We start from the raw sequence: 18,539 nt of genomic DNA, 5'->3' as shown, positions 1-18,539 counted from the left end.
CAGCAGTTTTCAGTTACAATTTATAGCGATTTTATGTAAATAAAACTTCCTTGCCTGAAATCTTTGGCATCGGATCAGAAGGGAGTCTCGTAACCTGCATCCCTTTGGGCCAGTGTGGGTTTTTTGGGGGGCAGGGGGGTGTTTTAACAGTGATGAAAAATATTACACTCTTCTGAAGTCAGAGTTCACAAATGCCACTTCCTTTGTGGTCTTGGAAAGTCACATGTTCGTCTTGTTTAAAATTAATAAAATCCTAAATCAGAGTGCAGGGGAAAATGGTTAATGGGCTCTCCCAGCTGAAATTTCATTTGAAATTGTTTCCAGATGGGGTTCTGAGTTAAGTCTCTTCTTAAAGGTGCCCAGTGTTCTTTTGTTGAAATCCAACTTTTAAACGCCCCTCGTAGTTTTCGGCTGTCTGGGAACGGAGACTGTCTTCTCGCCGGGGCCAAGGAGCCTGAGAGCTTGTGTATTTTAAAAACAAGATACCTCCATCGTCATTTATTCGGCATGGGCAAAAATGTCAGTGATCTTTGTGAACTCCATTAATTTCTTTATCCCATATCTTGAGGTCGCTAAGATAGTTGGAAGGGGGGAACTGTCGAAGAGAGTCCCCGTGCGTAAGCCCTCGAAGGGTGCTGCTTCCACGAAGGGGGTCAGGGGCTTCGCATTCCCCGCCTTACGTATCCGCCTCAGACGGAGCGGGGCTGTCTGTCGCTTTAAAATATGTGTCCTGGGTCTTTGTACCCCATCCTCGCCAGGATCCAGTTGCCCTAGGGAGTTGGGTGGGAGTGGAAAGAGGGGAGAGCTCCCACATTATTTCCCCTTTCCTCCAGCTTCAATTAAGAGCGTGTGAGAATTCCGTGCTCGGCACATGGTAAGCGCTCAATCGATACCCTGGATCGAAGGAGAAATTGTCCACTGGCTACGTCCTCTCCACCAACCCCTTGGTTAAGTGCAGTGAGGAGGAAGACCGTCCTTTCCCTGGCGTGGCCCTTGAGGGGGTGAGGAAGACGAACCAGGAGATGCCATCGGGAGCATAACTGGTGGTCAGAGAACCCGAGGGCAGTGTGGGCGTGAGGCAAAAGGAAAAGGGAGAACGACTCAAAATCAAGAGGAAACGGCAGGAGTCAGTAAACCTAATTCCGACAAGCGGTCGGCGATGTTCAACGCTGTTCAGCAGCCTACAGAAAACTCTCGGTCCTGTACAGGCTGAGTATTTTCAGCGTGCTCGGTACTGTGTAAAGTTGAGAGTGATCCAGGTCCCACCAGTGGGCCCCACTGTCTGTGTCAGACAAGTCGGGCAGCAGAGACACGCGGGCAGCCTCCTGCTGACAGGGAGCGACTTCCATCTCTCTCCTCTCTCTCCACCCTCTCCTCAGGCTTTGAAGGAAATAGATGAAGTTGGGGACTTGCTGCAGCTCAAGTATTCCCGTCACCGGATGGTGCCTCTGCTGGACCGGCCCTTTGACGAGACGACGTATGAAGAGACCGAAGACTGAGCCCTGTTGGTGCCCTTTGGCAGGGCAGAGGGCTCCCTCCCTCCCGCTCTCCCTCCCACCCTCCCTCACTGAGGACAGCGGGCGGCCTTTCCCGGCTGGCCCAGTTCGGAAATCCATCTTTCCATGGCTGCTTTGCGAAAAGACATTTCCTCTCGATCCCAAAGTGAGCCACATCTGCCCGAAAACGGCATTCTGTAAATAGCAAGAACGGCTTCGCATCCTTCCTTTGGCGCAGCTCACCTTTTAAAAAGAGTTGACTTGCGTTTGTGGTTCTCCCCCATCCCATTCCCCCCACTGCAACCCCCCGCTTTTTTTTTTTTTTTGCTTTTTAAAAAACTTTTTTTTAATTTTATAACTATTGTCTCGGTGAAATTACGCTCATCCTAAACTGCCTCTGGCTAACCCTCCAGTTCCCCTACCCCCACAGCTCTGTCTCTCTGCCTACCCTCCCCGGGCCCCAGACGGCCCTTCCAGGCCCGGAGGCAGGAAGCGGCACTCTCTCGGCGAGGGTGGCCTGGCGTGGCAGCTGCCTCCCTGGGCTCCCACTCCGGAATCGATCGCCTCCCACTTCTCCAGGCCTGGCAGGGGGCTGATCATTTTAACACATTTCTTTAACTGGGCAGGTAATCAACCAAAGCGCTCTTTCTTTCACTCTTATTTAAGCTTAAAGGTTCTCACTTAGCTTTTTAATTTAAAAAAAAAACCAAAACAAAGAAAAGCCCCCAAAAGACGGCCTAATGCCGACGGGGCTACCGGGGTAACTCTCCCAGGCTTAAATCCGGGGCCTCCTTGAGACTTGGAGTCTTTTCCAGGTCCACTCTGCCGCCGAATATCGTCTTCCTTCTCGGTCGAGCATTTCCTCATGATGCTTACAAGCTGAGGGGACTGTCCAAACCGGGTGGACTTTTCCTGTTGAGGTGGTGGAATATTTGATGAACTCCCAAGGCTCACCCTCCCTACTGATCCGCTGCTCCGGTCAGCCCTCTCTGAGGGAAGGTGAAGTTTGGGTCACCATCACTTCCTGCACGTGAAGAGATGAGTTTGGTTTCTCATTACTTTTTGTCTTGAGGCTCCTGGTTCAGTGATGGGGATTGACAGAGGGGACGGAGATGTTTTGTTGAAGACGGGGAATTCCGCCAAGAGGAATTGGAAAAGGACTCCTTAGTCCTGTCTGTTGACTGTTAACAAGTATCTTTGGCAGATTCCTTGGGGCCTGACCTTCTTGTTACTTTCTAAAGATCAAAACTCTAGCTGCGGCTGCTGCAAGGAAATGGTTCCCAGCTAAGACCGGGGGGGCAGAGTGGCCGTATAAAATGTGGGTAAAGGAGCCTCCTCCATTACCCCCCCCCCCCGTCAGAAACCCCTGGCCTTGTGTCACCGGCTCTCCTGTTGTTTTACACTGAAACACCTAGCACATGGAAGTGAAGACAGGCTGCTTAAGGCTTTGAGACTGCTAAGTGAAAAAGGGCATTGCTGAGCTTCCTGGCACCTCTCTGATTTGGGCATCCCTCACTTTCTGCTTTTTTTGTTTTGTTTTTTGGTGAAGCACTGAATGTCCTCATCCCCCCACCCCCACACACCCCCATAACTCCCCAGCTTCACTCCCAAATGGGTCTCCATCCACTGAATGAGCCCAAGCCACATGCCGGCGTCTTCTGCAAACCAAAGCTTAGCTGAGAATAGCTCTTGGCTTTTTATCGCACCCAAAGTTAGCTGGCCTTCCGGAATTTCGTGGAGAAGGACTGGGAAGGGTAGGCAAGAGAGTGTCTGAGCTCGTCCTTTGTGTTTGAACCCATCCCCCGGGCTGCTGGCAGAGAGCTTCTCTATCCCAAATCCACCCAGCTTGTGAGCTGCTGCTGCGCTCTTTGTGTGTTGTGTGCGCGCGCGCCTGTTGTGTGTAGTTCCGCACATGCACTCGTGTTCAGATGTATTTGGGAGCAAAAGGCACAAGAAGTGCTAACGTTGGGCAGATTTAGTTGGCCTCTGTTTTGGCACCCTTAAATGTTAATCACCTTGGCCCAGCACGGTGTCTCAAAACTGCAAAACCCTGGAAGGTGTCCAGAATGTTCCGTCTTCCTTTGAGGACAGTCAGGGTGAGAGAAGGGGCAGAGGCTGCTGTGGCCTTCCCCGCTCAAGGGAAATAGAGAGTTGGGGCCGAGGGGGCCGGGAGGTGGACCTTCTCTGGAAACTGAGCTGAGCAGGGCTGGGTCTTTCGGCGTGCCTGAGGCCGCTCGTGGCGCCAGCATCGGGAACCCCCCAGACTGCAGCCTCCGGCGCGCCCTCGAGGTGGGGCAAGGTCCCTGATCAAGACCCCCCACTTGTAGATCTTTAAATCAGTCAGGCAGACCTTCTCCCCTCCACCACGCCGCCGGTTTTGGGGACGTTTTTTGTGGGAGTTTTTTAACCGTGGGCACATGAAATCTCGGCCAGTTAAAGTGAATGTCACGGCCAGTCTTTTTATCACATTTACCATATGGCTAGAGGGAAAAAATGAAGGAGCAGGTCTACCTTCCGAGCCGGCCAGGACCCCAGCCACTTTTAATTTGATGTGGAAAAGAGCATTTTACATTGGAATCTGTTGCTGATCACTGAAGTGTAATTTCGGTATAGACTGGAGAGAGAACCGAGTGTCTTTCCTTTTTAACGAAGCACAATGTGACCTTGTTTAAGGTAAATCGATGGGAGCGAGTTGGCCTCCTGAGGTTTATCGAATACCTTCTGGGACCGAAATCTTTGGGGATTCGCATGTTTGACTATCCATCTGTTTAGCTACCAGCTTTTGGTAAAGATTGCCCTGTGAGTACTCTTCTCAGAACTAAGGCTAGGCTTCAGTGTTTTTTCCTTCCCCATTCCCTAAGTCACTGTTTGACTTTTTTCCAGAATTTGTTCTACGTGTTATGAGGCTCTGTGACCTGAGATTACATCAAAATTAACCCCTTCCAGAAATCTGACTGTATAATTCCAAGTTTGAGGGGGCATAGCACTCTGGGTTGACAGGTGCAAAAAGATGATGGGTCTGGCTGTCAGCTCATTTTCATTTGAAAAGATTTCCCGAGTTTTCTCGTACACTTATTCCAGCACCCGGGAATGTAGGGCACTTAGCCAGCAGGAACTCTAGGAAGTTTTCCGTTTCAGTTACCTTTTGCTTTATTTAAAGTGCACTAAACGCACCCCCCCACCACCACCAAAAAAAAAATCCCTCCCCCAAACCTAAGGTATTAATCACCTCTTTAAAGAGTCCACATCTCTGGCAGAGCTATAGGATTCCAAGCGCTAGCCAAGAGCCGTCCCCACAATCTGTCTCGAGAAAGCGGAGCCTGTACCTGGCAGAGCTTTGTTGTTTAACCAAGCCTTTAAAAACTTCCTAACGTCTGTGAGCGCATTCACTGAGCCCTCCTTTCGGACCCAGAGAGACACCCGCGTATGAGACGCAGGTGTCTTCTCGACGTGCTCGTGCAGGCAGAGAAAGAATGCTCTCTGGGTCCGGGACTACTCACCTTCCGGATCCACCACCCTCCTTCCTCAAGTCAAGAAGGAGGGTCAGGGAGAGGGCGGGCCGTTGGACACCTACCTCCTTAACTAGGAGTTTTCTTCCAGCCAACTCGGGAGCAAACTGTCCTGGAGAGATTCTCAGGCGGGCCCGGTAATCCTGCCCTCGGCAGTGCTGGGGTTCTTGCTGAAGAGGGCAGGGAAGAGGTATCTAGAAGAGTGAGTACCAGCTGGCTCCCTCTCAGTTGCTCTACCTCTGGATAACACAGACAGGAGCTTCAGACCCTATGTTGCTAATGTTGTGACTATGTAGTCTCTCTTCCCATCCCCTGAACCTTTTCTTTTTCCACATGTGTTCTCCGTCTCGGCCTCCTCTCTCCGACTCGGCCTGTCTGTCTCTGCCTGTCTCTCCCCCTCTCCCCACCCACCCCCTCCGTCTGTATTGATGCAAATGGTTTAAGATGGAGAGAAATGGATACCGTGGTCCACTCGCCCTACTTTTTTTTTCCACTCCTGGCAAAGCACAGACCGATGACCGTTCAACACAGGTGATTTGGATCGGGTGGGGACAGACCAGGGCCACCACAACCCAAGAAGCCTTCCAACATAGCCACTTCAGCTGGATCAAAGAAATTCCAGGTCTCAAGGTGCAGTGCAATGCCGTGATCTACGAACCAACCCAGCACCCCGCTTCAGAGAACAGCATGCCCACTCTTTCGTTCACATGAGTCGTAGCTCCCGCCCAGTTGCTGACGTGCCAGTTCTCCGGGGTGGGCAGGGTTTTGGTTCTGCTCTTGTGGCAGGCCGGTATCCCTGCCCGCTCACCTGGGGGGCCGGGAGGATCCCTGCCCCTGGGCTTCAGTCGGAAGGAAGAGCCCCCTCTTGTCGTCGGCAGCGACTCGTGTTTTCTGAGCATCTCCGGCGGCAGCTCGCAAGCGTCCTTTGTCGGGAATCAAAGGGGCTTAGCCCACGTGCCCTCGGTGGGGAGGCTGTGCTCCGTCCTCTTGAAGAAGGGAGAGGGGAGCCAGTCCCCCTCCGCTGAGCGGGAGAGAGGTGGGGAGGAGAGCCGCGAGCCTTTGTTTACTGTACAGTGCGTGTTATAAATGGCCTTAAACTGTGATTCTTTTTGGTATGACGAGTTATAATAAACTGACCCTAAAGAATACAATGGATTTTAACCGGCAGCTGCTCTTTGTGTTCAATGCAGTGATATGGGGGGTTGGCGGGGGGGGGGGGGTGGCAGCTGTTTGGCATGCGCCAGGGGGCTGGGCTGTTGAATGTTTTGCTTCAGGGTCCTCCCTCCAGTGATGAGCTCAGACCTATTGCCCTGTGTACACAGAAGCCCTAATCCTCCTTGAAGATGCCCAGCGCAACCCTCCTCTACCAGGCCCCGGGTGACCAGTTGATCATCTGGCTTTAGGGAGGCAAGACAGTAAGTAGAAAGCTGGGATTTCTTCCCACCTGGCCTAACGGGTGATGTGTGTCTGGTTGTGTGTCTCTCTATCTCCTGGTAGCTAGAACAACAGGAAGAGGCCTTCCTGTAAGCTCGCTGTGGGCAGGGAACCTGTCTACCAACGCTGTTACATTCTACCCTTCTAAGTGCTTAGTAAAGTGCTCTGCACACAGGCACTCAATATCATTGACTGACTGATGAGTTGTTAAGGATGATGATGATGTTGAGCAAGATTCCCATCCACTGTTGAGCAGTGTTTGATGATTCCTCCCTGCAAAAGCTTCCAAGCGGGCAGGAGCGGGAAAAGGAGAACTAGGTGCCTGGGGCTGCAGGTTTAATGGCTTCAGTTGGGGATAACAGGCCGAGTGATTCCAGTCAGCTAGGAGGTGTAATGGTCTCGGCCCGGATGTGGGCAAGCATCTCCCGTGGTTGTGCTGGGCAGGCGTGGGCCCCGGGGGGAAGGGGGATGGCGCTCCTCGCTAGCGCTTTACGCCAGTTTGGTTTTCCTGTACCCCCTTGGACTATCCTGGAGCCAGGAAAGGGCAGGGGAGTTGGTGCACTGGATTTAGAAGAGAAGGCCACATGTCAACCACGGAAGAGAGGCTTGGGATGCCTGAGAATTATCCCTTCCTATGTAGGGCGTGCCTGGTCTGGTCAAGGAACCAGCATGGCTCAGTGGAAAGAGCCTGGACTTGGGAGTCAGAGGTCGTGGGTTCTAATACCGGTTCCACCACTTGTCAGCTGTGTGAATTTGGGCAAGTCACTTCAGTTCTCTGTGCCTCAGTGCCCTCATCTGTCACATGGAGACGAAGACCATGAGCCCCACGAGGGACAACCTGATTATCTTGCATCTACCCCATCTTAGAACACTGCTTGGCACACAGTAAGCACTTCACAAATATCATTATTATTATTATTATCATCATTCTCAAAGATCCAGAGGAAATGTGGGGGAATCCGTGCAGGTGGCAGCCGTGTTTGGGGTGAGAGGCAGTGTGTCCCACTGGGTAGAGCAGTGGTCCGGGACCCGAGTTCTCATCCCGGCTCAGCCACTTGGGCACCGTGTGACCCCAGGCAAGCCGTTTCACCGCTCTGGTCTGCCGGGCTGGGCTGCCACAGGCAAACCGGGGACGAGCTAAGTGCCGGGCTCTCCTTCCCACGTGGCCTCCCCCCACATCACCTTGTCCATCACCTGGACCTGCAGGGACGGCGCCCCCGCGCTCTCCTGCCCCCGCGTGGTTCGGAGAAGCAGCGTGGCTCAGTGGAAAGAGCACGGGCTTGGGAGTCAAAGATCATGGGTTCGAATCTTGCTCCGCCACTTGTCAGCTCTGTGACCTTGGGCAAGTCACTTAACTTCTCTGTGCCTCAGTTACCTCATCTGTGAAATGGGGATTAAGACTGTGAGCCTCACATGGGACAACCTGATTACCCTGTATGTCCCCCAGTGCTTAGAACAGTGCTCTGCCCATAGTAAGCGTTTAACAAATACCAATATTAATCCCGGCCCCGCCACCTGTCAGCTGGGTGACTTTGAGCAAGTCACTTCACTTCTCTAGGCCTCAGTGAGCTCATCTGTCCAATGGGGATGAAGACCGTGAACTCCACGGGGGACAAGCTGATGACCTTGTATTCCCCCCCCAGTGCTTGGCACATAGTGAGCGCTCAACAAATACCGTCCTTATTATTATTATTCCAGCGAGCCGAGCCCCGCCCTGGCTCAGCCCCCTGCAACCCCTGGGCCCGCCCCCCGCCCGGCCTTGGGTTCCTCCTCCTGCTCCTCTTCCTGCACCTGGTCCTGCTCCTCCTCCTCCTGCTCTTGCTCCTCTTCCTCCCCCTGCTCCTTCTTCTCCTGCTCCTCCTCCTCCTCCTGCTCCTCCTGCTCTTGCTCCTCTTCCTGCTCCTTCTTTTCCTGCTCTTGCTCCTCTTCCTCCTCCTGCTCCTCCTCCTGCTCTTGCTCCTCTTCCTGGTCCTGCTCCTCTTCCTGCTCTTGCTCCTCTTCCTCCTCCTGCTCCTTCTCCTGCTCCTCCTCCTCCTGCTCTTGCTCCTCTTCCTCCTCCTGCTCCTTCTTCTCCTCCTCCTGCTCTTGGTCCTCTTCCTCGTCCTCGTCCCGCTCCTCCACCTGCTCTTCCTCCTCCTCCTGCTGCCCCTCCTCCTGCTCGTGCTCCTCCTCCTGCCCCTCCTCCTCCTGCTCGTGCCCCCCCTTCCTGCTGGTTCCCCTGCTGGTTCCCCTGCTGGTGCTCCTGCCCCTCCTCCTGCTCCTCCTCCCGCTCCTCCTGCTCCTCCTGCTCGTGCTCCCGCGCCCCCGCTTGGCGGGCCGGCTGGGGGACACCCCGGTTGGCGGGGAGGATGCGGCGGCTTCCCGGCGGAGGCCGGTTCCCGCTCCGGTTCCCGCTCCGGTTCCCGCTCCGGCCGCCGGCGCTGCTGTTGGTGCTGGTCCCGGCGCTGCTGGTCCCGGCCGCCGCCAGGGCGCTCCCCGGGCCCGGACCCGGACCCGGACCCGGACCCGGACCGCAGCCTCACCATCCCCGACACCAGGTCAGGACCGGGGGAGGGTGAGCACCGAGCCGGCTCGCTCTCTCTCTGTCTCTTTGTCTCTGTTTTCTCTGGGTCTCTGTCTTTGCCTCCGGGTCTCTGCGGGTCTCTGGGGGTGCTGCGGGCTCGGGGGTAGCAGACTCGGCCCCGCCGACGCCCAGCACCTGCACCTCTTCGAGCAGCGAGGGGGTGAGAGAAACTACAAATATGTACATATATACATATATATATATATACAGTTTATATATATAGTTTAAGATGGATGAAAGTGTGTGTGTATATATATAATAATAATGTTGGTATTTGTTAAGCGCTTCCTATATGCAGAGCACTGTTCTAAGCGCTGGGGGAGAGACGGGGTAATCAGGTTGGCCCACGTGAGGCTCACAGTTAATCCCCATTTTACAGACGAGGGAACTGATGCACGAGAAGTTAAGTGACTTGTCCACAGTCACACAGCTGACAGGTGGCAGAGCCGGGCTGTGTGTGTGTATGTCGGGACAGAGGTCTAACTCCCTCTCCCTTTCTCCCCTTCTCTCTCTCCCTCTCCCCTCCTCCCTTCCTCCCTCTCGCTCCATCTCCCTCCTTCTCTTCCACTCGCTCCCTCCCTCTTCCTCTCCCTCGCTTCAGAGCTCAGTCCTCATCCTTAGGAACCCACTGGGAGATCGGGCCCAAGACCAGGCCCCTAAGGTAGCCAAGGGTACACTCAAGGGAGTCCAACCAAGGGAGAGAGAGGGGCAGGTGGCAGGAAGCAGGGTGGCCGTTGTCGCCCGACCGGGCTGAAGCCCAAGGATCGGAGGAAGGGGTTTCGGCTGGTTTAAGCCAAAGTCCGGGGTCCTCTGGGGTCTCCGGATCATCCCAGGAGGTTGGGGTTTGACCGTTGGAAACGGGGGGCGGGGGGAGGCCGGCGCCAGAAGGGAGGTGGAGGGGAATCAGCGGCTCATCCCCATCCCCGTCCCCCACCACCCCTCCAACTCTGCCCTCTCCCCTTTCCAGTGGTGAAGGAGAAACCCGGAGGACTTGAGAGATGTCAGAATCGAATGTGAGCATGGGTGTCCAATAGAGAGTTGAATCTTCTTTCAGGAATCTATCTCAATGCGGTGCTAAAGAGCGTTCACCCAGAGATACTTCTTTCCTCTCTGTGCACCCTCCCACTCCCAGTGGTCCTCATGGGGTCACCGGTCCCCCACCCCCAACAACCAACCAACCAACACCCTCGCGCCCACCCCCTATGGCCGCCTGTTGGGCGATGGGGTGAGGGGCGGGGGGCCGGTGGCCGCCCAGGACGACCCTCGTCCACCCGGGTAAACTGGCTGAATGGCCCTTCTCTGAAGCCGAGGCCAAGAATGCTAGAGAGGCAAAGGTGCTGGGGGTCGGGGGTCGGCCAGAGGGGAGGGAGCCGGCCGGGGCCGGGAGGTTCAGGTTAGCGTTTTGGCCATGTGTCCCGGGTAGGGGCGAGGAAGGGTAAACTGGGTTAGGAAGCAGCTAAATCATGGAGGGTTGGGGGGCCCTTCCTGCCTGAGCCTAATGAACTCAAAGTCGGGAGGTCTGGGTTCTAATTCTGGTTCCCCCCACTTCACCGCTGCGAGACCTTGGGCAGCTCACTTCTCTGTGCTTCAGTTTCCTCATCTATAAAGTGAGGGTTTATTTCTTCCCTTTGGACTGTGAGCTTCATCCCTGCTCTGACACTTGTCAGCTGTGTGACTGTGGGCAAGTCACTTAACTTCTCTGTGCCTCAGTTACCTCATCTGTAAAATGGGGATTAACTGTGAGCCTCACGTGGGACAACCCGATTACCCTGTATCTACCCCAGCGCTTAGAACAGTGCTCTGCACATAGTAAGCGCTTAACAAATACCAACATTATTATTTGGACAGGGACCGTGTCTGATCTGATTATCTTCTCTGCACCCTAGTGGTTAGCACAAAGCAAAAGCTTAACAAATACCGTTATTATTATTGTTGTTGTTGTTTACTGTAATCCCTATTACAGACCCAGGCTCTCTGCTAGAGGACTTGGTCAGGAAGTAAAGAGGAGTACAGCGCTCAGCCCAAGCAAGATAGACTGGGGACCAGATGTCTTCACAGGGGTCTCCTTCCCTCATCCCCTCCTTTTCTGGTCAGGAGACCCGACCCAGGCCAGCCATCCTTCCCACCCCCTTCTGCTGTTTTGGGGGGCGACGGAGGCATAGGGCAGCTCCCACCCGGTCTGCCCCGAGCCACCCCGGGGAGCAGGGGCAGCGTCTACACCTGACGAGGGAGGAGGATGCGAGAAGGGGAACTAGTGGGGGAACTGAAGCGTGAGGACCGGGGAACACCGCATCTCTTCGAGGAAGGGCCGTTTTCTAGAGGAGCCTGCCCGGCCCCGCCTCCCCAGAGGATATAGCCGGAAAATGGGGCTCCTGCCGCACCCAGAGAGATCGGGGTCACACGAGAGGAAGAGCCGACACTGACGCTGACACTCTTAAGACGGCCCTCCCCGAAGGGTGTCTTGTGAGAGAGAGAGAGAGAAGCTGGGCAGCTGTCGGCCCCGGAGAGTTGGGATGAGACCGGCCTGGGGTCAGGGGATGGGATGAGATTCGATTCAATTTGATCGTATTTATTGAGGGCTTACTGTGCAGAACACTGTACTAAGCGCTTATGACTTCTGACTGATACCACCCGATTCCACCAGGGTAGCCAGTGAGGTCAAAGGGGCCGGGATGCCTCGATCCCCCAGGATTAGCGTCCTCTGGGGGAGGCGGGCTTGACGTGACCCGTGACCCGTGACCTGCGTCCCATGACCCGTGAGCCTTTGCCCTGAAGTCCGCTGCTGTTGAGCTCCCAGGGGCTGAGGGCGGGTGTTTCTGAGGTGCAAACAGATATATCCTCTCCTCCCTTAAAACACTCCCCTCTCCACTCCCCAGGAGCGTTGATCCAATAGCCACCCCGTTCTCCTCTCCTCTTCCCGGACTCCCACCCCTGGTGGGGTTGTGCAGACAGCAGGAGCTGGGAGGGGGCTCGGCCGGCCGGCTCCTAGAACAAGGAATCAGAATCGGGATGATGGTAGCGTTTAAGTTCTTTGTGCTCAGTGCTGTGCTCAACTCTGAAGTCAATTCGAGATAATGAGATGAGAGACAGTCTCGGGGCCACGTGGGGCCCACGATCTACTGCTGAGGGACGAACAGCACGTATTTCCTTCCCGTTATTACAGAAGAGGCAGCTGACCCGAGGGGCAGGGTGTATCATCGAACCCAGCCTCCGTCCTCGAGGCTACAGGGGATGAGGGGCAGAGTCCGAGGGCTCCTCCTGCACCCCCCACCCCTCCCGCTCCTCCCATCTCCCTCCCCTTCTCCAGGCAGCACCCCACAGGTTAACGCTAGGGGCCGGGGGGATGGGGGGAAGGGAGGCAGAGCCCACTGTGAGCCAATACCAAGCCTGGGTCCCCAGGTGTGTGTCTGCTGGGGAGGGTGGGGGGTGCCGTGGGCCTGCTGTGGACAGCGGAGTAGGTCAGCCCTGCGGGAGGGCCCCGACCACCCGGGGCTCAGGTTAACATCCCCAGGGGCCTCGTTTTTCACCCCGGCAGCCCCGAGGGGGATCTGGGGCCATCTTCCTCCCAGCGTCCCTGCACTGGTGTCGTGTCCGGATGACAGCCCTCGGGGGGGTGAGAGCGCCAGGGGCCGGGTCGGCCTAGGTGGGGGTCCAGGCCTGAGTGGGCTCCCCAACCGGGGCCAGCGGCTCTCGTTAGCTGGAGCGGGTCCGTGGTTCTTGCAGAGTCGTTGGGAGGGACAAGTTGTTATGGGCTGACCAGTCGGCCGCTGCAGCTCAGCTGTGTCAACTGGGCCGGGCAGTGAGCCCGAATGGGCGGGAATACCAGCCGGGACATTGGAGGGTGCTGGAGGTCGGGGCGTGGGCATGCGTGCACCGCAGCCCCAGCCCATGGATTAGTGTGTGTGTCTTATGTGGGTAAGCGCGTGCCTTGAAAGTGGTCTGGGTATGGGGCGGGTGTGCGCATGGGCGCATGTGTGCAGACAGGGGAGGTTATGCTCATTTTTCAAAGTCACTAAGAATATTGAAAAATGTGCATGCAAGGGAGTGGACATGGGTGTGAGCACGCCTGTTTGACTCTACGTGTGTATGCTCATGTGTACACGCAGCTGCAGGGAATGCCACTGTGTTCCAGAATTTGGGTTTCCCAGAGCTTGGGCTGCAGCAGATGCGTTGACCCAAGAAGGGCGACTCCAGGCAGGCCTCGAGGACGGGTGTGAGCGGAGCCGGAGCCGAGGGGAGCGAGGTGTGTCCCTGCGCCGGCAGCTTCCTCTGCTCCCCACCCAACCTGCCGGGGACCTGCGGCTGCTGGGCCGGGGCACCGGGGGCACCAGTTGCCTTCTGTTCACCGTGGCCGTGAGAGCCAAAGGGGTCTGAAGGCCCCTCTGCTTTCCAGTCCTCCCCTGTGCTCAGGGTGACACCCTACGTACACACCCACACCCTCATTCTTTCTCTCTCTCCCTCTTGCCCAGGGCTAGAAGGGAAGAGACCAGCCCCACGATCATCGCCAACCCCCATCAGGCTGCCAGGCCTCGGGGCGGGGCCCCATGCCCTCCACATGGCCATCCCCAGGCACCCAGACCCTCCCGGCTGCTGCCAGCACTCAGCCAGGGTTGGTGGAGGGGAACAGAGAAGTGAGGCTGGGGATCGTGGGGGCCTTCCTTGACTTTAAAGACAAAAAAAATCTGCTTCCAGCCATCCTCGGGCATGACCAAGATGAGGGGGAGAGGGGCTCGGGGCCAGACTTCCCTACCGGCGCCGGCCTGTGGCGGGGCCCGTGTGGCGAAGGGCCGAGCCTGGGTGTCGGGGACGAGGGCGGGGACGAGGCGTCTCCTTTGGGTTAAGGCGCTTCTCTGTCCGCCACTCCGCCATGGACTCTGGTCTTCCATCCGGACTCTCCGGTTCGCGGCCCAGAGGCGAGCTGGTCCAGGAGCTCTCCGAGCAGCGGGAAAATGGGCCCTCGCCTCGATGCCGCCCATGGAAACGGCTTCTGCTCCACCTGGCCCCACAGGGGGCAGGAGGAGGAGCCGCGGAACAGAAGACATTCCTGGGAGGGCAAGCGCCACCAGGCTACTTTTGGCAGGGCCGAGCCTGGACCCGCCGTGGGCTGGGGGGAGGTGGGCGTGAACGGTGGAGGGACTGGTGAGGGTGGCAGATGGGTTTCCAGCTGCAAGGAATGAAGCTAAGGATGGAGAAAGGGGATGGGAAGGTGGGGCAGGAGGGGAAAGAGAGATGCAGGGTGTGTGCCCGGCATGGGCAAGAGGAGCAGGGCAGCAGGGAGGAGAGAGGAGAGGGCGGGGTTGGGGCCCCGGGGGACCGGGAGGCCCAGGAGCTGGTCTTCTGAGGGCTGTCGTCGGGGGTTGCGAGGCCTCCTCGTGGTGCAAGCACACACCTCGTGGGGTGGCCAGGTGGTCGGAGCAGAGCCCCTGCCCGCCTGCCCCTCCGCCCCCTGGAGAGGGGAGTGGAGGAAGGAAGCCGCAGGAGGCCCCGATCTGATCCGCCTGCTGCCGGGCTGGGGCCTGGGCCTGACTCCCAGCCCCTACTGACCCCGACCACCCTCTCTTCCAGCTCTCCCTGTCTCCCATGCCCGGCCCTGCCCAGGAGGAGGCCGTGCCCACGTCCGCCCCGGGAGGGGACCGGTCCGGGCCCCGCCGACCCAGGCACCGAAGCACCTCGGCCCCGCCGGTCCCCAGGGAGGACGGCGGGCCCGGTGGCCCCGAGGCGGGGGCCCCCTTCCTACTGGGGCTGCAGAGCCTCCCGGGCCTGGCAGACGTCGACCTCAGTGCCCAGAACCCCAACATCCAGGTGAGAACGGGGAGCCGGGTCGGGGAGGGGCACACCGTCCCGCCCCGCCTCATGCTTGGGGTCTGTGGCCGCCCATGGCGTCGGCCTGGCCCCCGCATGGCCAGGCCAACGGCGCCCCACTTGAGGCCGGTGGTGTGGGCAGGGACTGACTCCCTTTTTCGCCCAATTGTACTTTCCAAGCGCTCAGTACAGTGCTCTGCACACAGTAAGCGTTCAGTATATATCGAATGAATGAAGGAGTGGTGGAGGGAGGGAGCCGGGAGGAGGAGTACGGAGCAGAGAGGAGAGTGTGGGCTCTCTCCACTAGACCACACCGCTTTTCTATGTCTCTTGGCCCCAATGGACCAGGCAGACAGGCGGAGGGGGCAGCTCCCCAGCTGCCCCTTACTGCCCTCCCCTCCTCTGGCAGGTGACCATCGAGGTGGTGGACGACCCCCAGGCCGAGATGGAGATGGACTTGCTGGCAGAGCCGAGCAACCCCTGGTCTCGCGGCGCCCCCGACTGGCTGCCCCACAAAGAACTCTTCTGGCCCCTTTTCTGGGGGTACACAGAAGGAGGGGAGGGTGAAGGGGGGGAGCCCCTGGAGAAGCCCCCCAAGGAGGAAGAAGAGGAAGACTACCCTGGCGAATACGAGGAGGAGGAAGAGGAAGAGGAGGAAGCGGAGGAGGAGAAGGAGGAGGAAGACGAAGAGGAGTCTGTATTGAGTGGAGTAGGAGGCAACTGGGAGCAGAGATGGCCATCGCCCAAGAACTGGGTCTTGAAGGAAAAATATAACTACGGTGGGTGCCCATTCCCCAGGGGCTGGCTGCCGGGGGGTCAGAGGGACCCCCTCAGGGCCCGGAGGTGACCGGAGCCTGGCAGGGGGCATGGGGCTTTCGGCAACCAGGGGACCATGGGGGGCCCGGGGTGAGAGGGGCGGGGGGGGGGGGGGCTTCTCACGTGATGCTGTCTTCTTGCCGCCCTCCCACCCCCACTCCCAGACTACGAGGCAGAAGAAGAATGGAGCCCTTGGTCCCCCTGCAGCGGCACGTGCAGCAGCGGCACCCAAAGGAGAGCCCGCTCCTGTGGCTACGCCTGCACCGCCACCGAGTCACGCGTGTGCGACCTGCCCCGCTGCCCCGGTGAGAGATCCACCACCCTGCCCTTCGCGCCTTATCCTCCTCCCTCTTCCCGTCCCCACTTTCTCCCTCCCCACTAGCCTGGGGGCTCGCAAGGGACCGCGGCTTCCTACCGTTCACCGGGTTCTTCTTCTTGGTCCCCGTACCTCCCGGTTCAGCTGCCCACAGCTAACCCTGCTGGGGGCCAGGGAAGCCATCTGAGCCCCAAAGTTGGGGCCGGGGGTGTGGCGGGGTGGCGGTCCCCTCCGGGACTGCCCTCAACAGGCTGTGGTCTGTCTTCCCTGAAGGGACGGAAGGCGAGATGGGCTTCGCAGGCGAGGAGGTGCTGCCCCCTGAGGCCCACAACGCCACCAGGATGCTCAGCTCAGGTCAGCGGGGTTCAGGCCCCCACCCCGGTGTGGGGGTGCTTAGCGGCCCGGAGCGGGCGGAAGCGGAGGCCCCGAGAACCGGAGCGATCTGTCCCGGCTCACCCAGCAGCTGGGGGCAGAGTTGGGATCTGGGCCCGAGGCTCCTGACTCGTGGTCCACTAGGCCTCCTCTCTCCTTCCTGGGCCTGGGGCTCTCCCGGGGGGCAGGAAGTGTCAGTCCCTCCTCCCCTACCCATCCCCACCCCCCAGGGCCTGTGTGCGGAGGTGCAGAGGAAGGGGGCTCCACCGCAGGTAAGTGCAGGCCGCCCCCACCCGTCCCCCCGTGCCCCGGGGGACGCCAGGCGGGGGGCATGGAGGGCGAGCGGGCGGCGGCCGGGCCGGGGCCGCCCCCTCACCCCGGCCCGTCTCCCCGCTGCCCCCTCCCTGTCCCCTCTCAGACGCGGACAGCTGCGACAAATGGCTCAACTGCAAGAGCGACTTCCTGGCCAAGTACCTGAGCAAGGTGCTTGCGGACCTGCCCAGCTGCCCCTGCGCCTACCCGCCGGAGGCCGGGTACAGCGCCGTCAGCCTGCCGGACGAGCGGCGCGGCCGCAGCTTCCGCTGGAGGGACGCCAGCGGGCCCAAGGAGCGTCTGGACGTGTACCAGCCCACGGCCCGCTTCTGCCTGCGCTCCCTGCTCTCGCTGGACAGCAGCACCCTGGCCTCCCAGCACTGCTGCTACGACGAGGGCACGCGCCTCCTGACCCGCGGCAAGGGCGCCGGCGCCCCGGACCTGGTCAGCACCGACTTCTCCCCCGAGCTGCACTTCAAGGTGGACACGTTGCCCTGGATCCTCTGCAAGGGCGACTGGAGCCGCTACCACGCCACGCGGCCCCCCAACAACGGCCGCGCCTGTGCCGACAACCCCCCAGAGGACGAGTACCGGGCGCAGCTGCGGGAGGCCAAGGAATACTAGCCTGCGGGGAGGGAAGGGTGGAGGGTGGGGCGGGGTGGGGCTCGGCTCTCTTCGTCCCAGGTCCCGGGGTGGCCCCTGACCCTCCCCCCTGGTGTGACCCCCAGCCCCGGGTGGTGTGGGGCCCGGGGTGAGCCCTCCTGGGGGCTCCAACCCTAGGTGTTCCCCAGACTCCCCGGAGATGACTTTCTGGGCCATTTTGCAGGCCACCCTGCCGGCTGGGCTCCCAGACCGACGGGAGCCGGGCGCCTCCTCCTGTCAGTCTGTCCGTCCATCGCCTTGCTCGGCTGGGAGAGGAAGAGCAGAGCCCCAGGGGTGCGGTGGGTCGGCCTGGGGTGGAGGGAGGGGCTCCTGAAGCCCCCGGAAGGCCAGGAGGAGCCACAACAGCCGCCCTAGCCTCTCCGGTGCCGCCGCAGGGCTGTCCGAGACCTGGGGGAGGCCAGGCGGAGTGAGGGGACCCAGCCTGGCCAGAAGCTGGAGCCTTTTTTGGGGTTTTCTCAGGTCCAGTCTCGGTATCGGTAGGACTCTGGCTAGGTGGATGGGGGAATGGGACTGTCGGGTTCTGACTCTGGCAGGCGAGACCACCCCGGGATCCTGTCTCCGTCGAGTCACGGGAGGATGGCTTCCCCTCTCCGTCCTCGGTTGCTGGCTGAGGTGTTCTGCACGCCAGGTGGCACACCCCCCGCTCCGGCCCCTGAGGGTGGCTCCCGCCAGGGCTCGGGCGCGGCGTCTCCCCGGCCCCTCCCTTACCCTTTCTGGCCAAGCAGCTCGGACCTAGGCCGGGCCTGGCCCAGAGCCAGGGCACCGACTGACCCGGAGCCGGGGTGGCTGCAGCAGGGGTGGCAGCCAGAGAGGGAGGGGTGGGGCCGATGCCCCCAAGCCCACCCGGGGGGGGGGGGGGCAGAGCCGTTACGCCAGCATCCGCTACGAGGAGTAGGGGTGAGCTGGGCCAGAGGAAGGGAGAGGAAGCGGCAAAGCAGCCTCACCTGCCGTGGGGAGGGAGCAGAACCAGGAGGTGCCCTCCCCACCCCATCCTTCCCAGGTCCCGTTTTGGAGGCCGGGGAAGATCCAGGCAGGGGGCTGGGTAGGAGGGAGCCGGGGCAGCGCTGGGTGGATTCTGTGCCCTTCCCCGCTTCCGGGCTGGGCGTTTCCCCACCGCCCAGCCTGTCTTGAATCCCAGGTGCCACGGCGGGCAGTGGGGTGGAGGCTGGGGTAGGGAAAAGGGGTCGGTTTGACTCTCCTAAAGCCGGGGGCCTCCTTCGGGCTCCTCTGCAATAAAGCACTTTATTTGAAATGGC

General features: G+C 59.3%; 2 protein-coding genes across 2 annotated transcripts in view; both read left to right on the top strand.

Moving 5' to 3' along the window:
* The window catches only part of SPTLC2 (serine palmitoyltransferase long chain base subunit 2), a 124,245-nt gene extending 118,073 nt beyond the window's left edge, over positions 1-6,172 (top strand). The window contains exon 12 of the mRNA XM_029059031.1: positions 1,380-6,172. Within this exon, the coding sequence (XP_028914864.1) occupies positions 1,380-1,499 (120 nt within the window). The 3' untranslated portion in view covers positions 1,500-6,172. The remainder of the gene's footprint in view (positions 1-1,379) is intronic.
* A 2,553-nt stretch (positions 6,173-8,725) lies between these two features.
* ISM2 (isthmin 2) lies at positions 8,726-18,539 on the top strand. The gene is made up of 6 exons (XM_029062735.2): positions 8,726-8,976; positions 14,568-14,804; positions 15,214-15,583; positions 15,785-15,925; positions 16,210-16,290; positions 16,727-18,539. The coding sequence occupies exons 1-6, from the start codon at positions 8,788-8,790 to the stop codon at positions 17,242-17,244; spliced, it is 1,536 nt and encodes a 511-aa protein (XP_028918568.1). The 5' UTR covers positions 8,726-8,787; the 3' UTR covers positions 17,245-18,539.

Source organism: Ornithorhynchus anatinus, chromosome 1 (genome assembly GCF_004115215.2).
Source record: "Ornithorhynchus anatinus isolate Pmale09 chromosome 1, mOrnAna1.pri.v4, whole genome shotgun sequence".
Taxonomy (NCBI): domain Eukaryota; kingdom Metazoa; phylum Chordata; class Mammalia; order Monotremata; family Ornithorhynchidae; genus Ornithorhynchus; species Ornithorhynchus anatinus.
This window is presented reverse-complemented; position numbering and strand designations above follow the sequence as displayed.